This window comes from Anoplophora glabripennis, unplaced genomic scaffold (assembly GCF_000390285.2).
Source record: "Anoplophora glabripennis isolate ALB-LARVAE unplaced genomic scaffold, Agla_2.0 scaffold2, whole genome shotgun sequence".
NCBI classification, from domain to species: Eukaryota; Metazoa; Arthropoda; class Insecta; order Coleoptera; family Cerambycidae; genus Anoplophora; species Anoplophora glabripennis.
In genome coordinates this window covers 372199-387635 of record NW_019416325.1, presented here as the reverse complement: position 1 = coordinate 387635, position 15437 = coordinate 372199, and the positions used below count along the sequence as shown (strand labels likewise).

General features: G+C 34.6%; 2 protein-coding genes across 7 annotated transcripts in view; one reads left to right on the top strand and one right to left on the bottom strand.

The window, feature by feature from the left end:
- Window positions 1-8324, top strand: part of LOC108916979 (protein eva-1 homolog C) — a 229593-nt gene extending 221269 nt beyond the window's left edge. For 4 of the 5 annotated variants that reach the window (XM_018723361.1, XM_018723363.1, XM_018723362.1 and 1 more), the window contains 2 exons: window positions 3179-3391; window positions 7429-8324. In XM_018723361.1, the coding sequence (XP_018578877.1) occupies window positions 3179-3391; window positions 7429-7820 (605 nt within the window). In that variant the 3' untranslated portion in view covers window positions 7821-8324. The remainder of the gene's footprint in view (window positions 1-3178; window positions 3392-7428) is intronic. The other variant, XM_018723365.1, reaches the window with a different exon arrangement.
- A 2157-nt stretch (window positions 8325-10481) lies between these two features.
- LOC108916977 (prion-like-(Q/N-rich) domain-bearing protein 25) lies at window positions 10482-15006 on the bottom strand. Of its 2 annotated transcripts, none has more exons than XM_018723359.1 (11): window positions 14904-15006; window positions 14020-14145; window positions 13679-13966; window positions 13481-13624; window positions 13302-13427; window positions 12995-13249; window positions 12782-12940; window positions 12586-12693; window positions 12413-12532; window positions 10748-10921; window positions 10482-10699 (listed from the first exon to the last, which is right to left on the bottom strand). In XM_018723359.1, the coding sequence occupies exons 1-11, from the start codon at window positions 14944-14946 to the stop codon at window positions 10506-10508; spliced, it is 1737 nt and encodes a 578-aa protein (XP_018578875.1). In that variant the 5' UTR covers window positions 14947-15006; the 3' UTR covers window positions 10482-10505. The 2 variants fall into 2 exon arrangements, with proteins under 2 accessions (XP_018578875.1, XP_018578874.1); XM_018723358.1 differs by having other exon boundaries at window positions 14020-14157; window positions 14904-14999.
- Window positions 15007-15437: the final 431 nt, after the last annotated feature.

Here is a 15437-nt window from a genome sequence, read left to right as displayed (position 1 = left end):
AAAGTATTACTAGAAATTGGCATAAATATATATTTTTACTGTATTTATTATACAGGGTGGCATAAAAGTATGGGGACCCCCAAAAAATCTCGCGAGATATGCATTTTCCGGAATAACCAAATATAGGGAAAAGGATTTTTCCCTGGCTATTCAATGGTGACCATGCCATGACCGCTGACCACTGACCACTTACCACATGGTCATTATGGGGTCAAGACGATTTTTTTAAATGGGAACCCCCTTTTTGACCCCGGAAATGGAAAGAGCGAAAAATTTTACGTTCAGATATGACCTTGACCGTTTCAAAAATTTCAAAATGGCGGCGAAATCAGGATGGCGGACGAAATTTTTGAAGCTAACCGATTGTCACCAAATTTTGTATACGGAGGTTTTCGAGGTTGTTGATCACGAATCCGAGGACAGATTTTCAAAATTCAAGATGGCGAATCCAAGATGGTGGATGGGGTTTTTTAAATTTAATGAGGGACCGAATTTGATATACGGGGGTTTTGGCGTGATCAGCAACCTCAAAAACGGCCGTATACCATCTTTGATGCAAATTAACTGATTTTCAAAAAATTCGTCCGCCATCTTGAATATTACAAATTGCGGATTCGTGATCAGCGACCCAAAACACCCACTAAGCATTTAGTCAAGTTCAGAACGATTTCAACGAGGAACATGTTAAAATTGGCCTCCCCATTTTTAGATTTACCCGCCACTTATTTCAAATAACAATAATAATTCTCCTTTCGATACTAACTGTTCTTCCAGTGTGCAACAAAATTCTTTCTGGACATTGCATCGAGTAATAAACAAGCTTTATTTACGTACTTACAAAATACACTAGTTAGATATTACACGTGATCGTGAAGTGCACACGAGTCGGATGCCGGCCATAACCGTTAGGGTTTATTATAGTGGTGCATGTGGACAAGTAGTGGCAATATTGCTTACCGGCTTCGCTGTAACGCTTACTATGGCTTACGGGCGGCGGCTAGCAGGGTGTAGCGGTACAAAACGCAGAACGCAACGGATGGTTAAGGGTAGTAAAGGCATCTGGTGCCCTACAGGCACTCTCTCAAAAAATCGGTGCACAGCCGTAAAATATTATGGTGAGGGCCAGCCAAATATGACCTTGAAATGAGAAAATGTGGATGGAAATTGTATATTAACAGCCAAGACATGATTTACCCATGTTTCTAATTAAATTTTTCGTATGTTTTTATAATAATACTGCAGAGTAAACATTTAATGCGTTAACAATCACTTTGCGGCGGTAGATAAAGCGTCTTCTATCTAGCTAGGCAACATTAGAACTCTGGAGCAACTCGCCGCTGTGGAAGACCGCAAAGTACATCAAATTCCTGTTTCAAACAATGAGTGAATTAATTTGGCGTAGTTACTGGTGGCAAGTACAAATTGCATTCGGTTCTTAATCAGCTTTGATAAAAGCCAGGAAAAAAAAGGAGGAAATTGTCAATGTTCTGTTCCATTTAATTTCAAATTAACTGCGGAATATGATGTCGCGGTTCGACGTCCTGGCAGTTTTACGTGTTTAATTAAAAAAGGAAACAATGAAATGGAATGTGTGGTATATTTTTTGATACTGATGATTATATTTTATAATTTTTAATAAATTAAATATTCGCGTAACTGATATCTTTGTTTCTATATTTATCAAATATACTTTACCGCTACACTGAAAAAAATATATATTTGGATCAAATGAGCAGATTGTTTTAAATGGAATTATTTGCCGTAAATGTTATTTTATTCTATTCAAATGTATATACCTTCGTCAAACTATGTGAAATGTTTACTGTAATCTATAATTTTTCTTAGAATTTATATTATTTGTAAATATACATAATTTAATGCAAATCTTTTATAGTTTTGAAATTTATTTTCTCGGACTTTAGCTACAATATCTCTTACAGTTCATCATAAACTGGAAACATATTTGTTTCAAAACTCCCAGTTCCTTAAAATATATATGTATATTTAAAATTTAGTATTAATGTAGGAATTATTCAAGACAAATGTAGCATATTAAAATCAAACTTATGTTTTCTTGAAAGAAAATTGTAGCAGGTCACAGAATGGCGTAAGTGGGAAGTAGTACGATAGATCGAGCCACTTACGGTCTATGTATACATATTTCCTTGTGAGTAACGACAATAAAGCATCTGGATCGTCCTAAAGATATAATGATGAGGACCATCAATAAGTCCCAAACCCACCTATATCTGGTTGGTTAAACAAAATAATTTTTATTACTGACAAATATTTATATCCAAATATATTCTTAAAATGAGTATATACAATCATTTGACCAAAACTATTCAATTATGTATTGAACAAACGATACATTAATACATATTAACAAAACATGTTTCTATAAAATCTATGTAGACCATAAAATTAAGAATAGAATTCATTTAATCGTAAGTATCAAATATTTATTTTAAATGCTGCCTATTTTTGAAGTAATAAATTACATTTCTGGGTAGAAATTCATAGTATTTAAATAAATAAATAATTTTCTTGAAAGAAGAAAATATTTTCTTGCGTATACATAAACGTACGATACCTTAAAATCAAATGTTGTACATTTGAAGCAAGAATTTTTTTGCGTGTACAATTTAGGGTTGTGTACAAAAAAATTGTTGAATATGCTCACATTTCAATTACAGCCTGCAATTTGGCGTATATGGTCGTTAAATTTAGCTTTCTTCGCTAGATAAATATTATCCTGTTTAATTTGGGCAGCGAGCGGTATAAATAGACTCTAATTTAGAGTATGCCATTCCACATTTCTCAATATCAAGGTCAGATTTAAATACAGTTTCAGAAGTTCGCCATCATATGAGACTGAGACGCATACATATTACTAAAACAGTAGTGTCATTCGTTTTATAAAGCTTTTACTATTCTAATTGATGGTGTTAAGTTGGTTTAAGTGTCCCAAAGAATTAGAAACAATTAAGATTTTGCCAAACTTTCGAGTTATTATCATTATTACTATTTTTCGTCGATGACAGAAGAGCCCGTGCGATAATTCGGGTGGTCGAGGTGCACTGCTGTTTTATTAATGTGAGTCGAAGGAATGACGTGGAGGATAAGCGGAACTTCTGAGACTAAGCAGCGCCCTCTATTGAGTGATATTTGGTTGCAGCCCCCTTTCAGCCCCACACAACTCCTCGTTCTCGTTCTAACCCGTTCCGTTCCCGATCTCCAACCATGCAGAAAACTACCAAAGATATGTTGGCCGATGTTATCCCCGATCCAAATTGCACCATCACGGTGTACGCCGGGTCGGATCCAAGCCAGAAAACCGGGGTGATCGGCTTCATTTCCGAGTGGATTAACGCGTACGCATTCGTCTCACGTAAGTATCTGTCCGATGGGGTGGACTGAAAAAAGGATTTTGAATTCCGATACTGGGGTCGGCTTAGGCCTAATGTTGTTGTTCGGGTGCTCATTGCCACCGTAAGGTTATGTCTCTATAATACTGACCGCGAGTCTGACATAAATTCTTAAAATAACACAAACAACCGTACCTATAACAACCGACAATTAAAAATAACGTCCTGTACAACATCAATTAATTTGAAATTATTTAAATTTCCCGCTCTTTAAGGTAGCAATAAAAATTCTTTGATTTTTTTTCAATTTAATATTTTCACCGACTTTTCGAATACTGGAGAGCCTCCAATAAGCTTCAACATCCTGTACAACACCACCTAATTTTAAATTGTTTATATTTCTGACCCTGTAAGGTAGTAAAAAACAATTGTTTGTACTTTTTCAAGATCTAAGTTAGTCTCCGCATATTATGACACCAAAACTAATATTTTCACCGACTTTTCGAATTATCATATTCATCCAATAAGCTTCAACGTCCTGTACAACACAGCCTAATTTTAAATTGTTTACATTTCTGACCCTTTAAGGTAGTAACAAACAATTCTTTGTATTTTTTCAAGGTATAAGTTAATCTCCGCATATTATGACCAAAACCAATATTTTCACCGACTTTTCGAATACTGGAGAGCCTCCAATAAGCTTCAACGTCCTGTACAACACCACCTAATTTTAAATTGTTTACATTTCTGACCCTTTAAGNAAAGTAAATCTGTTCAATCAGAAAATACTTTTTTACTTTGACATTTTCGATAGTATGTATATGTTTTCCATGTGCCCAGCTTACTCCATCTCTCTCCCTCTCTCCAAACACGATGAAAATCAAAGCGCATTCGATTTTAGTTGAAATGACACAAACTAATATTAAATAAAGCCGAGTGCGGTTGTGAAATCGTCCTGAAACACTAATACAAATGAAAATTATGAAATTTCTCGAACAGCAATATCTTGCTTTACAAATGCAAAGATAATGTCAAATAACTTTGCATTATTTACAACCTGACAGCCAGGGAGTATAAATTTAGGTTTTAAAAACTTTTAAAAAGTAAATTTAACTTGGATCATCTCTCGCTTGCATTTAATGTGTATTTATGATGATGAAAATATTATTTACTGAATAAAAAATTAAATTTCACTAAATAGATGTAGATTTATGTTTCCACTACACGCCTTAGCATTTTCTGTCCGGCCAATATATAAAATATTCATGAGATTTAATTATTAGAGGTAGTAAAAAACAATTTTTTGTATTTTTTCTAAGTCTAAGTTAGTCTCCGCATATTATGACCAAAACCAATATTTTCACCGACTTTTCGAATACTGGAGAGCCTCCAATAAGCTTCAACGTCCTGTACAACACCACCTAATTTTAAATTGTTTACATTTCTGACCCTTTAAGGTAGTAACAAACAATTTTTTGTATTTTTTCTAAGTCTAAGTTAGTCTCCGCATATTATGAAAAACTAATATTTTTACCGACTTTTTGAATATTTATATACATATTTATTTATTAACTTTTAATTTTAAATTTGTGATCCCTTAAGGTAGCAACAAGCGATTTTTTTTCAATGTCTAAGTTTCCGTATATTATGACCAAAGTTAATATTTTCACCGACCTTTCGAATATGGGAAGGCCTCCAATATGCTCGGAAAGTATTATGTGATATTGTTACGAGCGTTTGCAAATAAAATGGGTTAGTTATAATAATTTCACGCTGCCAATGTGCCACAAAGGGGCAAGAGGCCCGAAGTAGATATCGGAAATTCATTTTTTCGCTCCACTCTAAGCTATGCATTGTGCGTTTCACTGGCTACTGCTTGCTTGTGTAATCGTGCATCTTCTTTGCATGGCCTCAATCCTAGTACAGTCACCCTAGACAAAAACCCTGCTCGACGGCTAGTTCAGGAAATTTAGTATAAATTACGACAACTTAGGAAACATGGCTTTCGGGATATGTGTTTAAGTGTATGGATACGCGAATTGGAACATAAAATTTAAATTTCAGTTTGAACAATACAGAAATTCATCGTAAAGTAAGATGAAATGGACAAACTACCACACTATATTATAAAGGGCTATTAAAAATCACTTTTTGTCTTGAAATATCGCACTCCACTTGCAATTTAACTGGATATTACCCTTCTTATTTATCCAGAATGCTCATATTTATTGATTATCAATTACTAGGCACTTATTGGCAGTAACTGAGGCGAGAACCATTAATTTGCAATTAAAAAATTATAATGATTTAGCGGGGGGTGGTAGCATTAGTATCGGAATAATTTTTCATTATATTGAATCATATTTCGGGTAGAGGGACGTTGCATGTTTCAATATTTGTAAAATGTGATAATTATGTGTCACAGAATTTATGTGTATGGATATTTTTACTAATAAATTCAGTTCCAATTAAATTGTGACATTTAAAATATAAAATTATTTTCAAATTATGTTTTTAAAACTAATTAAATTATTTATATTTATAAATAATTCTATTTTAATTTGTGGAATATGTATTTTATTAAATTGGAATAATGAATTCAAATATTTACCATATTATTGTGTCATTCAATTTTTTCCTAAATCCTTTAATTTTTCGGTAAAACAGAAACAAACAGATATTTTACTAACACTAAAACTGTTATTTTTTAAAATATTGTCGGATAAATGTAAATGTCATATAAACTTAAACGAATATTCTGAAAAAAAAAACAAATTTTCCTGAACTATCGCTGAAAACTAAATATTTGTGTATTACATTTTTCCGTTATATCACAATTTTCATTCACGGTAACAAAGTAAATCTGTTCAATCAGAAAATACTTTTTTACTTTGACATTTTCGATAGTATGTATATGTTTTCCATGTGCCCAGCTTACTCCATCTCTCTCCCTCTCTCCAAACACGATGAAAATCAAAGCGCATTCGATTTTAGTTGAAATGACACAAACTAATATTAAATAAAGCCGAGTGCGGTTGTGAAATCGTCCTGAAACACTAATACAAATGAAAATTATGAAATTTCTCGAACAGCAATATCTTGCTTTACAAATGCAAAGATAATGTCAAATAACTTTGCATTATTTACAACCTGACAGCCAGGGAGTATAAATTTAGGTTTTAAAAACTTTTAAAAAGTAAATTTAACTTGGATCATCTCTCGCTTGCATTTAATGTGTATTTATGATGATGAAAATATTATTTACTGAATAAAAAATTAAATTTCACTAAATAGATGTAGATTTATGTTTCCACTACACGCCTTAGCATTTTCTGTCCGGCCAATATATAAAATATTCATGAGATTTAATTATTAGTAACGCAAGCAAATATAAAATGTATAACTTTGAACAACTATAAAACTCGACAAAAATGTTTTCAGCAAAATTAAAAGGATTTTGAACGACAAATTAGATGGTGACCTTGAATTTAACCTTGACCATTTACGTATTTGCAATTTTAAGTGAAGTTAACTAATGAGTTTATATATTATACAATCACTCATTCCATTTAGCCGATGCAAGTGGCAAGGTCAAACCAAGGTCAACTTGATATCAAATGGAACTCACTATTTTTTATGCCAGCAACGGATACAGCGCTGAATTTTATGTCGGAATCTAGAATCAAAAAAATTTTCAAGGTTTTCCTTGCAGATCAGTTGAAGGTCAAACCCAAGGTCACCATGTAATTTATCGTTCAAAATCCTTATTTTAATTTTACTTTATATATTGTTGAATAGATTTAATATATCTCTAAAACTACTCGATCCGCAAAAAAAATGTATCGGAAAGTGTAACCATTAATACAAAAAAAAAAATCAAACACGCCCCTGAAGTTATGACTTCGATACAAAAATAGATATACAGGATGTTTCATTGATCACGTTTCAGTTTAACGTCTCATTCTCGGTATTTCCGGACATGATATAAATTCATAATTGGGGAATTATTTCGGCCATCCCGTATCAAGCAGATCTCTCGGTAATCCGCTTTAATTTCCAGAAAACCAAGAACGCTTCTTCCTCTACCTAATAGTGAGCGTGGCGGCGGGCCTCCTCCTCCTGCTCAGCTTCCTGGTGGGCCGCCTCCTCCTGCAACGGCACCGGGCGAGACGCGAAGCGAAATTCCACGCTACGAACATTTCCGAGAACACCCTCCCCAACGGCTTCACGGACGACATCAGCGAAGTCGACGCCGACATCGACCTGACCACGCCGCTGCCGGGGCCGGTCCCTTCGGTGACGATCCACTCGCCCCCCATGGGCAGTATCGCCGAGGTGGTGCGATACCCCCACGTGCACTCCCACACGCTGCGCCGTCCCCCCCAGGCCATGGAGAGCGACATGCCGAGGAGTTTGAGCAGCGCCTCCAGCACCCACTACTACTACGGATGACCGGAGTGCCCGGGGCGCGGGGCAACTATTCCACAGTCGCCGACATCGTCCGCGTGCCCGGGCCAGCGCACTTACTGCTTCTAGTGCTGCAGAGCGGCCAGACGTTCAGTGCACGTTGCTGTTCAGTGAACCAGACCAAAGATACATTCACCTCTAGACTTTCGTCAAAGACTACCAGTACTGTTATTGTTTATTTTGCCGTGTGACCCGCGAAATGGAACACCCGGTATTCGCCACGGCGTCCCTGGGGGTCCGGAAGGGGCGGTTACACTCTCTCCTCGTCTTTTGCACATACCGGAAGTAAAATAAGCTAAAAATGCACGATCCTTGACTCGATTTACCTAATTTTCTACAGAACCTTAAGATTAATTTTTAGTTCCGATTTTCTCTAGATTTTGATAAATGTAGCAAAATTTTATATATTTGGAAAAAAAAATGAATTTGTAAGTCAAATCCTAATAATAACTTCATTTCTGGACAAAAAAAAAGAAATATATATATATTTTTATTACTTATATCCAATAACTAATCGATTCCACCCCAAAGGGGACCTCCCCCCTCGTTTCTAGTCAGGATCAAGGTCAATTAGAGGTCAGATTGAGAAAAAGTGCGTTAAATCGGAGGTTAGTTTGTCCGTATCAGGCCGTTTTAAGGTTATTTCAAGGTCAAACTGAGAAGAGCCGAGCAATGTAGTCCAACCACCTGTTATATAGCATTTTGGGGTCGCTGGGTTAGAATCCGAGGTTAGTTTCTCTGTATCAGGCCATTTTAAGGTTGTTTCAAGGTCATTTAAAGGCCAAATCAAGAAAAAACCCAGAAATTGATTACCGTGTTTGAAGTCTCTGAGTTTGAATTCAAGGTCCGTTTATACGTATCAAATCAGGTTTAAGGTCATTCCAAGGTTGATTTGAGAAAAAAGACGTTTCCTTTCCTCCCTGTATTTAACCGAATCTTGTTGGAAGCTAAAGACTGAACTGACCATATTAACCTATATAAACTTCACAAAAACTCTTGTTTCTTCATACCAACCCATATTACCTCGAATTCACCCATATTCTTCCATAAAACGCTGTATTCTCAACTTGACCTTAAAATGGCCTTGAGACGACCTTCAAGTAACCTGATACAGACAAACTCACCTCGGATTCGAACTTAGTGACCTCAAATTCCTATATAACATGTGCTCGGACTTGATTGCTCGGCTTATTCTCAATTTGACCTTGAAATGACCTCAAAATGGCCAGATACAGACAAACTAAATTCGCCGATTCGCACTCAGTGACCCAACAAACCTAACCTCCGAGATCCTTTGATTAAATGCACTTTTTCTCAATCTGACCTCTAATTGACCTCGATCCTGACTAGGATGGAGGTGGGAGGTCCCGTTTGGGGGTGGAATCGATTAGTTATTGAATATAAATAATAAAAAATAATAATTTATGTACATACATACTTATGAAATTTAAAAAATATCACAATTTTTTTAATATCTTTTTACGTAGATTGTTGAAACTTGGACTCCCTATGGTGATATTACAAACATGAATGTGACCGCTTTACCAGAATTAATTATGTACTACTGGGTGTTACAATTTCAGTGTCACATAGTATATATAGAAAGATTTAGACTGACTATCGTGCTGACACGAATTTATTATTGATTATGTCAAGGTCAAAATCAGTTTTCAAAGTGCGGCTTTCCTAGAACAGAACTGAAAGAATATAATATCGGAATGAGAAAAACGAAAAATTCTGTTCCTACGTCACACCTGTTAATACGGAAGTCACTTCCGTAGGGTCACGCGTTAAATCTACTTAAACTGTAATTAGCTCTCCCCTAATTAGAGCAAAATTCCGTTAACTAATTGCTCTTTTGAAGTGAAGACAAATTTCTCGTCCTCAACCAAAATTTATGAAACATTTTTATCGAGAAAATTATTCGACATGTACAGGTTATCACTTTTATATGCTGATCCTTTTGAAAGTTTATTTTGACTTTTGCATAAAAAAAACTGTACATATTGTATGATTGTTTGATGTTATGAAAACTATAAAAAAAAGTTGAGTTTTTAACAGATATGTGAAAAGCAGCATTTAGAGGACTAAATATTTATTTATAAGAAATGTAAAATAATGTACAGTAAATTTGTTCTTAATTTGAAATTGATATAAATAATAAAAAGCACTTTATAAATCAAAAACTGTCTATGAAAATAAATATATCGTATAGATGTTTATAAAATCATATTAATATCACGTTTCATTAACTTCACCCATTTCCTCGATTTACTATTTGCTTTCAGCTGACCTGGATGTGATAACACGATTGAAAATATCAACGTGATATCGCATGTTCTTGCAAACTGTAATGGATGTTTAACATTAATTTAATGTTTAAAATCATTTCTATCAGGTCCAAATATGTTTTCTTGAGTTACACACATGACAACATTTGATAAAAATAATGAATTTCCCTTAATAGTATATATTTCACATACAATTAGCAGCATTATAGTCACTGTCTAACCCTAAATTAAATGAAATAATTTATCACATTTGTTTATCACTAAAATGGACAAATACCTATAGTTATTATTAAATACATGTAATGTCTTTATGTTATTTATATAAAAATATGTGTTTGTATAATAAAAAGAAAAGTTAACCAAAGCAGTGTTATTTTATTTAACTTAATCCCAACTTTAATAGTATCGACAAAAACAGCAAAGAACTGGCTACAGCAACGTTACTCGCAGAAGTGCAATACCCATTCTTCAATGACTGGCCGACATTACATTGGCACATACTGTTTCTACACTTGTAAGAACGATTAAGAACCAAAGTACATTGCGACTCGGTCATACAAGGGTCGCCATATTCTGCAAAATATTATTTCAGTACCGTATCTACAAAAACTGTATACTTACTTTTAACCTGATGACACATATCGTTGACTTCCGTATATCCCTCTTCGCAGATACATCGTAAGGTGTCGTTGTATTCGTTTGTTACGTATTCGATTTCAGATACACCACAAACCGCGTGTGCGAGACCCTGGCACTGCTCCTCCTCTTCACAAGAATCTTCTAAGCTGTCAGCAACTAAAATAAGGTGTTACCGTCAAAATATCGTCTATTATCTGCTGCTATACAGTTTAGCTACAACTATTAGTGTTCTGGTCGGTAAAATATTGAATTGCGTTGCTTCTAAGCTATCAGCAACTAAATAATATAATAATATCATTTAGCATCTACAGTTTATTAGTCTATAAAATATGAATTTCATTGTCTCTGCTTTTCATAAGGAGCTCCAGGAGCTTCTAAGCTACCAGCAACTAGATTAATGTTTATTGTTAAAAATATCATTTATTTTCTACTGCTATACAAGTTATTAGCTACAACTATTCAGTATTTTAACCGATTAAACAGTGAATTGCATTGCTAGTGCTTTTCACAAGATTATCAGCAACTAAAACGATGTATTCCAAAAATATCATTTACTATCGACTGCTATACAGTTTATTAGCTACAACTATTAGTGTTCTGGTCGATAAAATAGTGAATTGCATTGTTTCTGCTTTTCACAAGGAGCATCTAAGCTACCAGCAACTAAATTGATGTATTATTGTTAAAAATATCATTTATTATCTACTGCTATACAGTTTATTAGCTACAACTATTCAGTATTTTAATCGATGAAACAGGCATTGCTCCTGCTTTTCACAAGGAGTTTGTAAGTTATCAACAACTAAAACGATGTATTACTGTCAATAACATCATTTAGTATTTACTGCTATACAGTTTATTAGTCGATAAAATACTGAATTGCATTGTTTCTGCTTTTCACAAGGATATTCTAAGCTACCAGCAACTAAAACGATGTATTACTGTCAGAAACATCATTTAGTATCTACTGCTATACAGTTTATTAGTTACAACTATTCAGTGTTTTATTCGGCAAAACACTGAATTACATTGCTTCTGCTCTTCGCAAGGTACTTCCAAGCTATCAGTAACTAAAATAATATGTTAGTGTCAAAAATATAACTTATTACCTACTTTTGTACAGTTTATTAGCTACAAATATTGGTGTTTTAGTCAGTAAAACACTGAATTGCATCGAAACAATGTGGTACTGTTAAAAATATCATTTATGATTTTCTCCTATAGTTTATTATTAATTAAGCACTGTAAGCATTCAGCAACTAAAATGTGTTACTGTGAAAAATAGCATTTATTAACCACTACTAAATGGTATATTAGCTATAAATAGGTATTTGAATAAGTAAAGATATTTGCAGTTAGCTGTTGTTATTCAAACCACTTGACAAACTTTGCTTCCAGTGCTTAATAGAGTAGAAAATTTCCCCTTTATATTTCCGTCAAGTGATACAAAACATCTAGGTCTTTTTATTATTTAATTATAAGGGTCACTCTAAATTTGAAGTACGTGACCAAACACTGATGTCGGATAAACTGAGGTAGTAGTGGAAAATTGATGATTTATTTGTCCCATTTCGTATAGGATAAAGTTAATAAAATTCTTTTACTAACTGCAATACTCTTTTGCTCAATAAGAAGTTAAGAACTTACTTTTTAGGCATTTGGTTTCTTTCCCTACATAGTCGTTACCACATCTGCATGCTCCGCCTACGCAGTGTGCATTTTTCATATGCGAGCAAGAAGTTGCGCTTGCGCAAGATGCTCCAATATCTAAAAACGAGGTTATATAAAATTCGGTTTCATTAATTCATACTATAACTTACTAGGGACGCAGGTGGTGTCGTTACCTCTCGAAAAATTCTCTGAACATTCACACTTTTCATCTACGCAACGTTCGTTAATGTCGCACTCTGTATCTCTTAGGCAGTCAACTAAAACACGAAATTTGATAGTATTATGCTTAGATTTTAATCAACGCAGCTTCTCGCAAGCGGTTGTTTAAAACATGTGTTGCGTTACCTGTGTTATTAGTTTTTGGCTCACAGTAATATGTTTCCTCATTAAATGTAGCACCGCTACTACACTGACAAGTATTGGATGCCGAATCGCAATACGAATATGGACCCATCGCAGTACACCATTCATTGACAACACAGCTACGTGCAGGCTCAGACATACCTGCGAAATCGGGGTACTATACTGTACTGATTTAAGAAAAGTTAAAACACTTACTCTTTATGCAGTTTCTATTAGATGCGTCATTGAACCAATAATCTTTGCAGTAGCAAGCAGAGTTTACCAGTTGGCCGGGTTTAATAGGGCAGTCGCTGTCAGCTGTGTAATTGTTATGAGGATCCTGCATTCCTAGCTCAGCTACACACTCTTTGGCATTGGAAAAAAATCCCTGTTGGCAAACGCAGCTGTGTTTGTAGCAAATTGCGTTGCTGATATCTGTACAGTCACTGGCATCGTCGCAGTGACTTAAACCTATAATGATTTTTTAGTAAATAAAAAAAGAAACCAACGAGTTCTTCCTTACCTTGGACGCAATTGCCATTGTACAGATAGTGAGTATTTTCATTACACTTACACGTTTTATTCGATATATCACACAGAGAATTGGCCATATCGACACAGTCGCCATCAGTTTCACAAGAAATCGCACCTAGAAAACTAATTATTTGATTTGTGACCCCACATGAAGCATGCAACATATACCTTTCCCGTATATTAACCCCTGGACAGGCTGAAATTGTTGGTTTAAAATTCCAAAATGCTGCTCGCTGGAAGAATTGGTGGACGTACATTTTCCACGAGTACATCCGAGGGTAGGCGACTGACAGTCAAGGGTCAAGGCACAGTCTACGAGAAAGATAGGCAGTTTGAAGGATATCTATTAAATACTTGTTAGATTACCTCCTCTTTCCTTTGATGACTTCCTGCAGTCATACCCCCTGTCGTAATATTCTTCAGAGGAACAGACACAGACTCCCTTAGAACAAGTTAAAGACAACATATCGTAACCATTATAGCACGCATCATAAGCGTCGCAGGCTTCTCCCTTATCAGCGTATTTCCGACACTTTCCCTTGTACCACTTAAAATTTTCAGAACAAACGCATCGGTTGTGGATGCATTCTGAGTTGTCTCCTAACCAGTCGCACTGCTCGTTTTCGTAGCAGCTAGCGCTATATTCGGTGGCATCTGAAAAATTAACAAATGCAGCTTGGGCCAAGATGGAATTGTGGAAGTCTTACATGGAAGACATCGGGAAGCGCTGTGGTAAGACAGATCATCGCAAGTGCATTTGTTTCCAATGCACACTGAGTTTGTGGTGGTGCAGTCAGAGTTCTTTGTACACTCCTCCTCCAAGGCTAGTGTACCTAAAATATAATCTGTGGAATATATCAGAAATTAATGAAAACAAAGCTAGGTTTTACTTAACTTTCCCGAAAAACATATTTTAACCCTGCATTCACTTCAATGAAACACATGAAGTGGATCAATTGTGCTGACACGCACACCTGGTGTGTTATCTTCAAATCTGTTTAATCTCTTTCAGATGGATTGACATTTTCTGAATCAGTTTTTAGCTCTATCGATTTGCAAGAAATTGATCGATGGAATTATTGGAATTTCGACAGATCTAAATTTGGAAATAGCTTTTTAAATTCCGTTCGAGTCCAAATAAGATTATAATTTTTTTCGAATTGAAAATTATCGTATGTGTATTGGGACACAACAATGGTGTCTATTAAAGCACATGTAATGATGCACCTGGTGAGTCTTATCTGTCTCTACATAATTTATCTATTTAGGATATGATAGATATTAAATAAATTAATTGCTATTTATGCCTAAATTAAGGAAAATGGTCATTAAGTTTAAAAAAAAATTGATTGCTTTTTTCAGCTATAACGTATTTGGCAGTTCCTAAAAATAATTGAAAATGAACAGATGAAGCAAAATACAATTTAATGCCGAGATATTTTAAAATAAACCGCTTAGTTCTAATTAAAAAATTAACTTTCGTAGATCAAATTGTCTCTAATGTCCAGATCCACCAAGCAGGTTATTCGATCCAACTTTTTTCAAACAGAAAACAATACACGCACACATTTTCAATCAGAACAATACTCACTTTTAAAAATCAGCAACACCATGGAAAATACTAAGCAGTTCATCTTTGTAATTAGAGAGCATTAGTAACTAAACTATTCTACTTGAATACCGGCTAGACACTACACCTTTTACTTGGAATTTATCAATAAGAGATAATAAGGTTGCTTACAATACGTGTAATTAATTTACGTATCTCATAAGTAGCAGAAATAATCTTTCCTAGTTACGAAAATTGATTTCTATCAGCAACAGGTGTCCCAAGTGACTGAATCATTGTTACAATGTCGGAAATCAGAAAAGAGGAGAAAATTTAAGACACTAAATTTATTAGTTATTTAATATGATTACTAATTCAAATAAATTTAAAGAATTTTTCCCAAAAAATCTTATCAAAATAACAGTTTTTTGATACCAAAAATATGGGTAAGCAAAAGATACCTATTTACACATACTTTTTATTTTTATTTTGGATAATTATTAATTCCCAGATATTTTTTAGATATTGGTGGCAAACACAGTTGTTATTTCATCAATGAATACTGCCTGGCTTTAG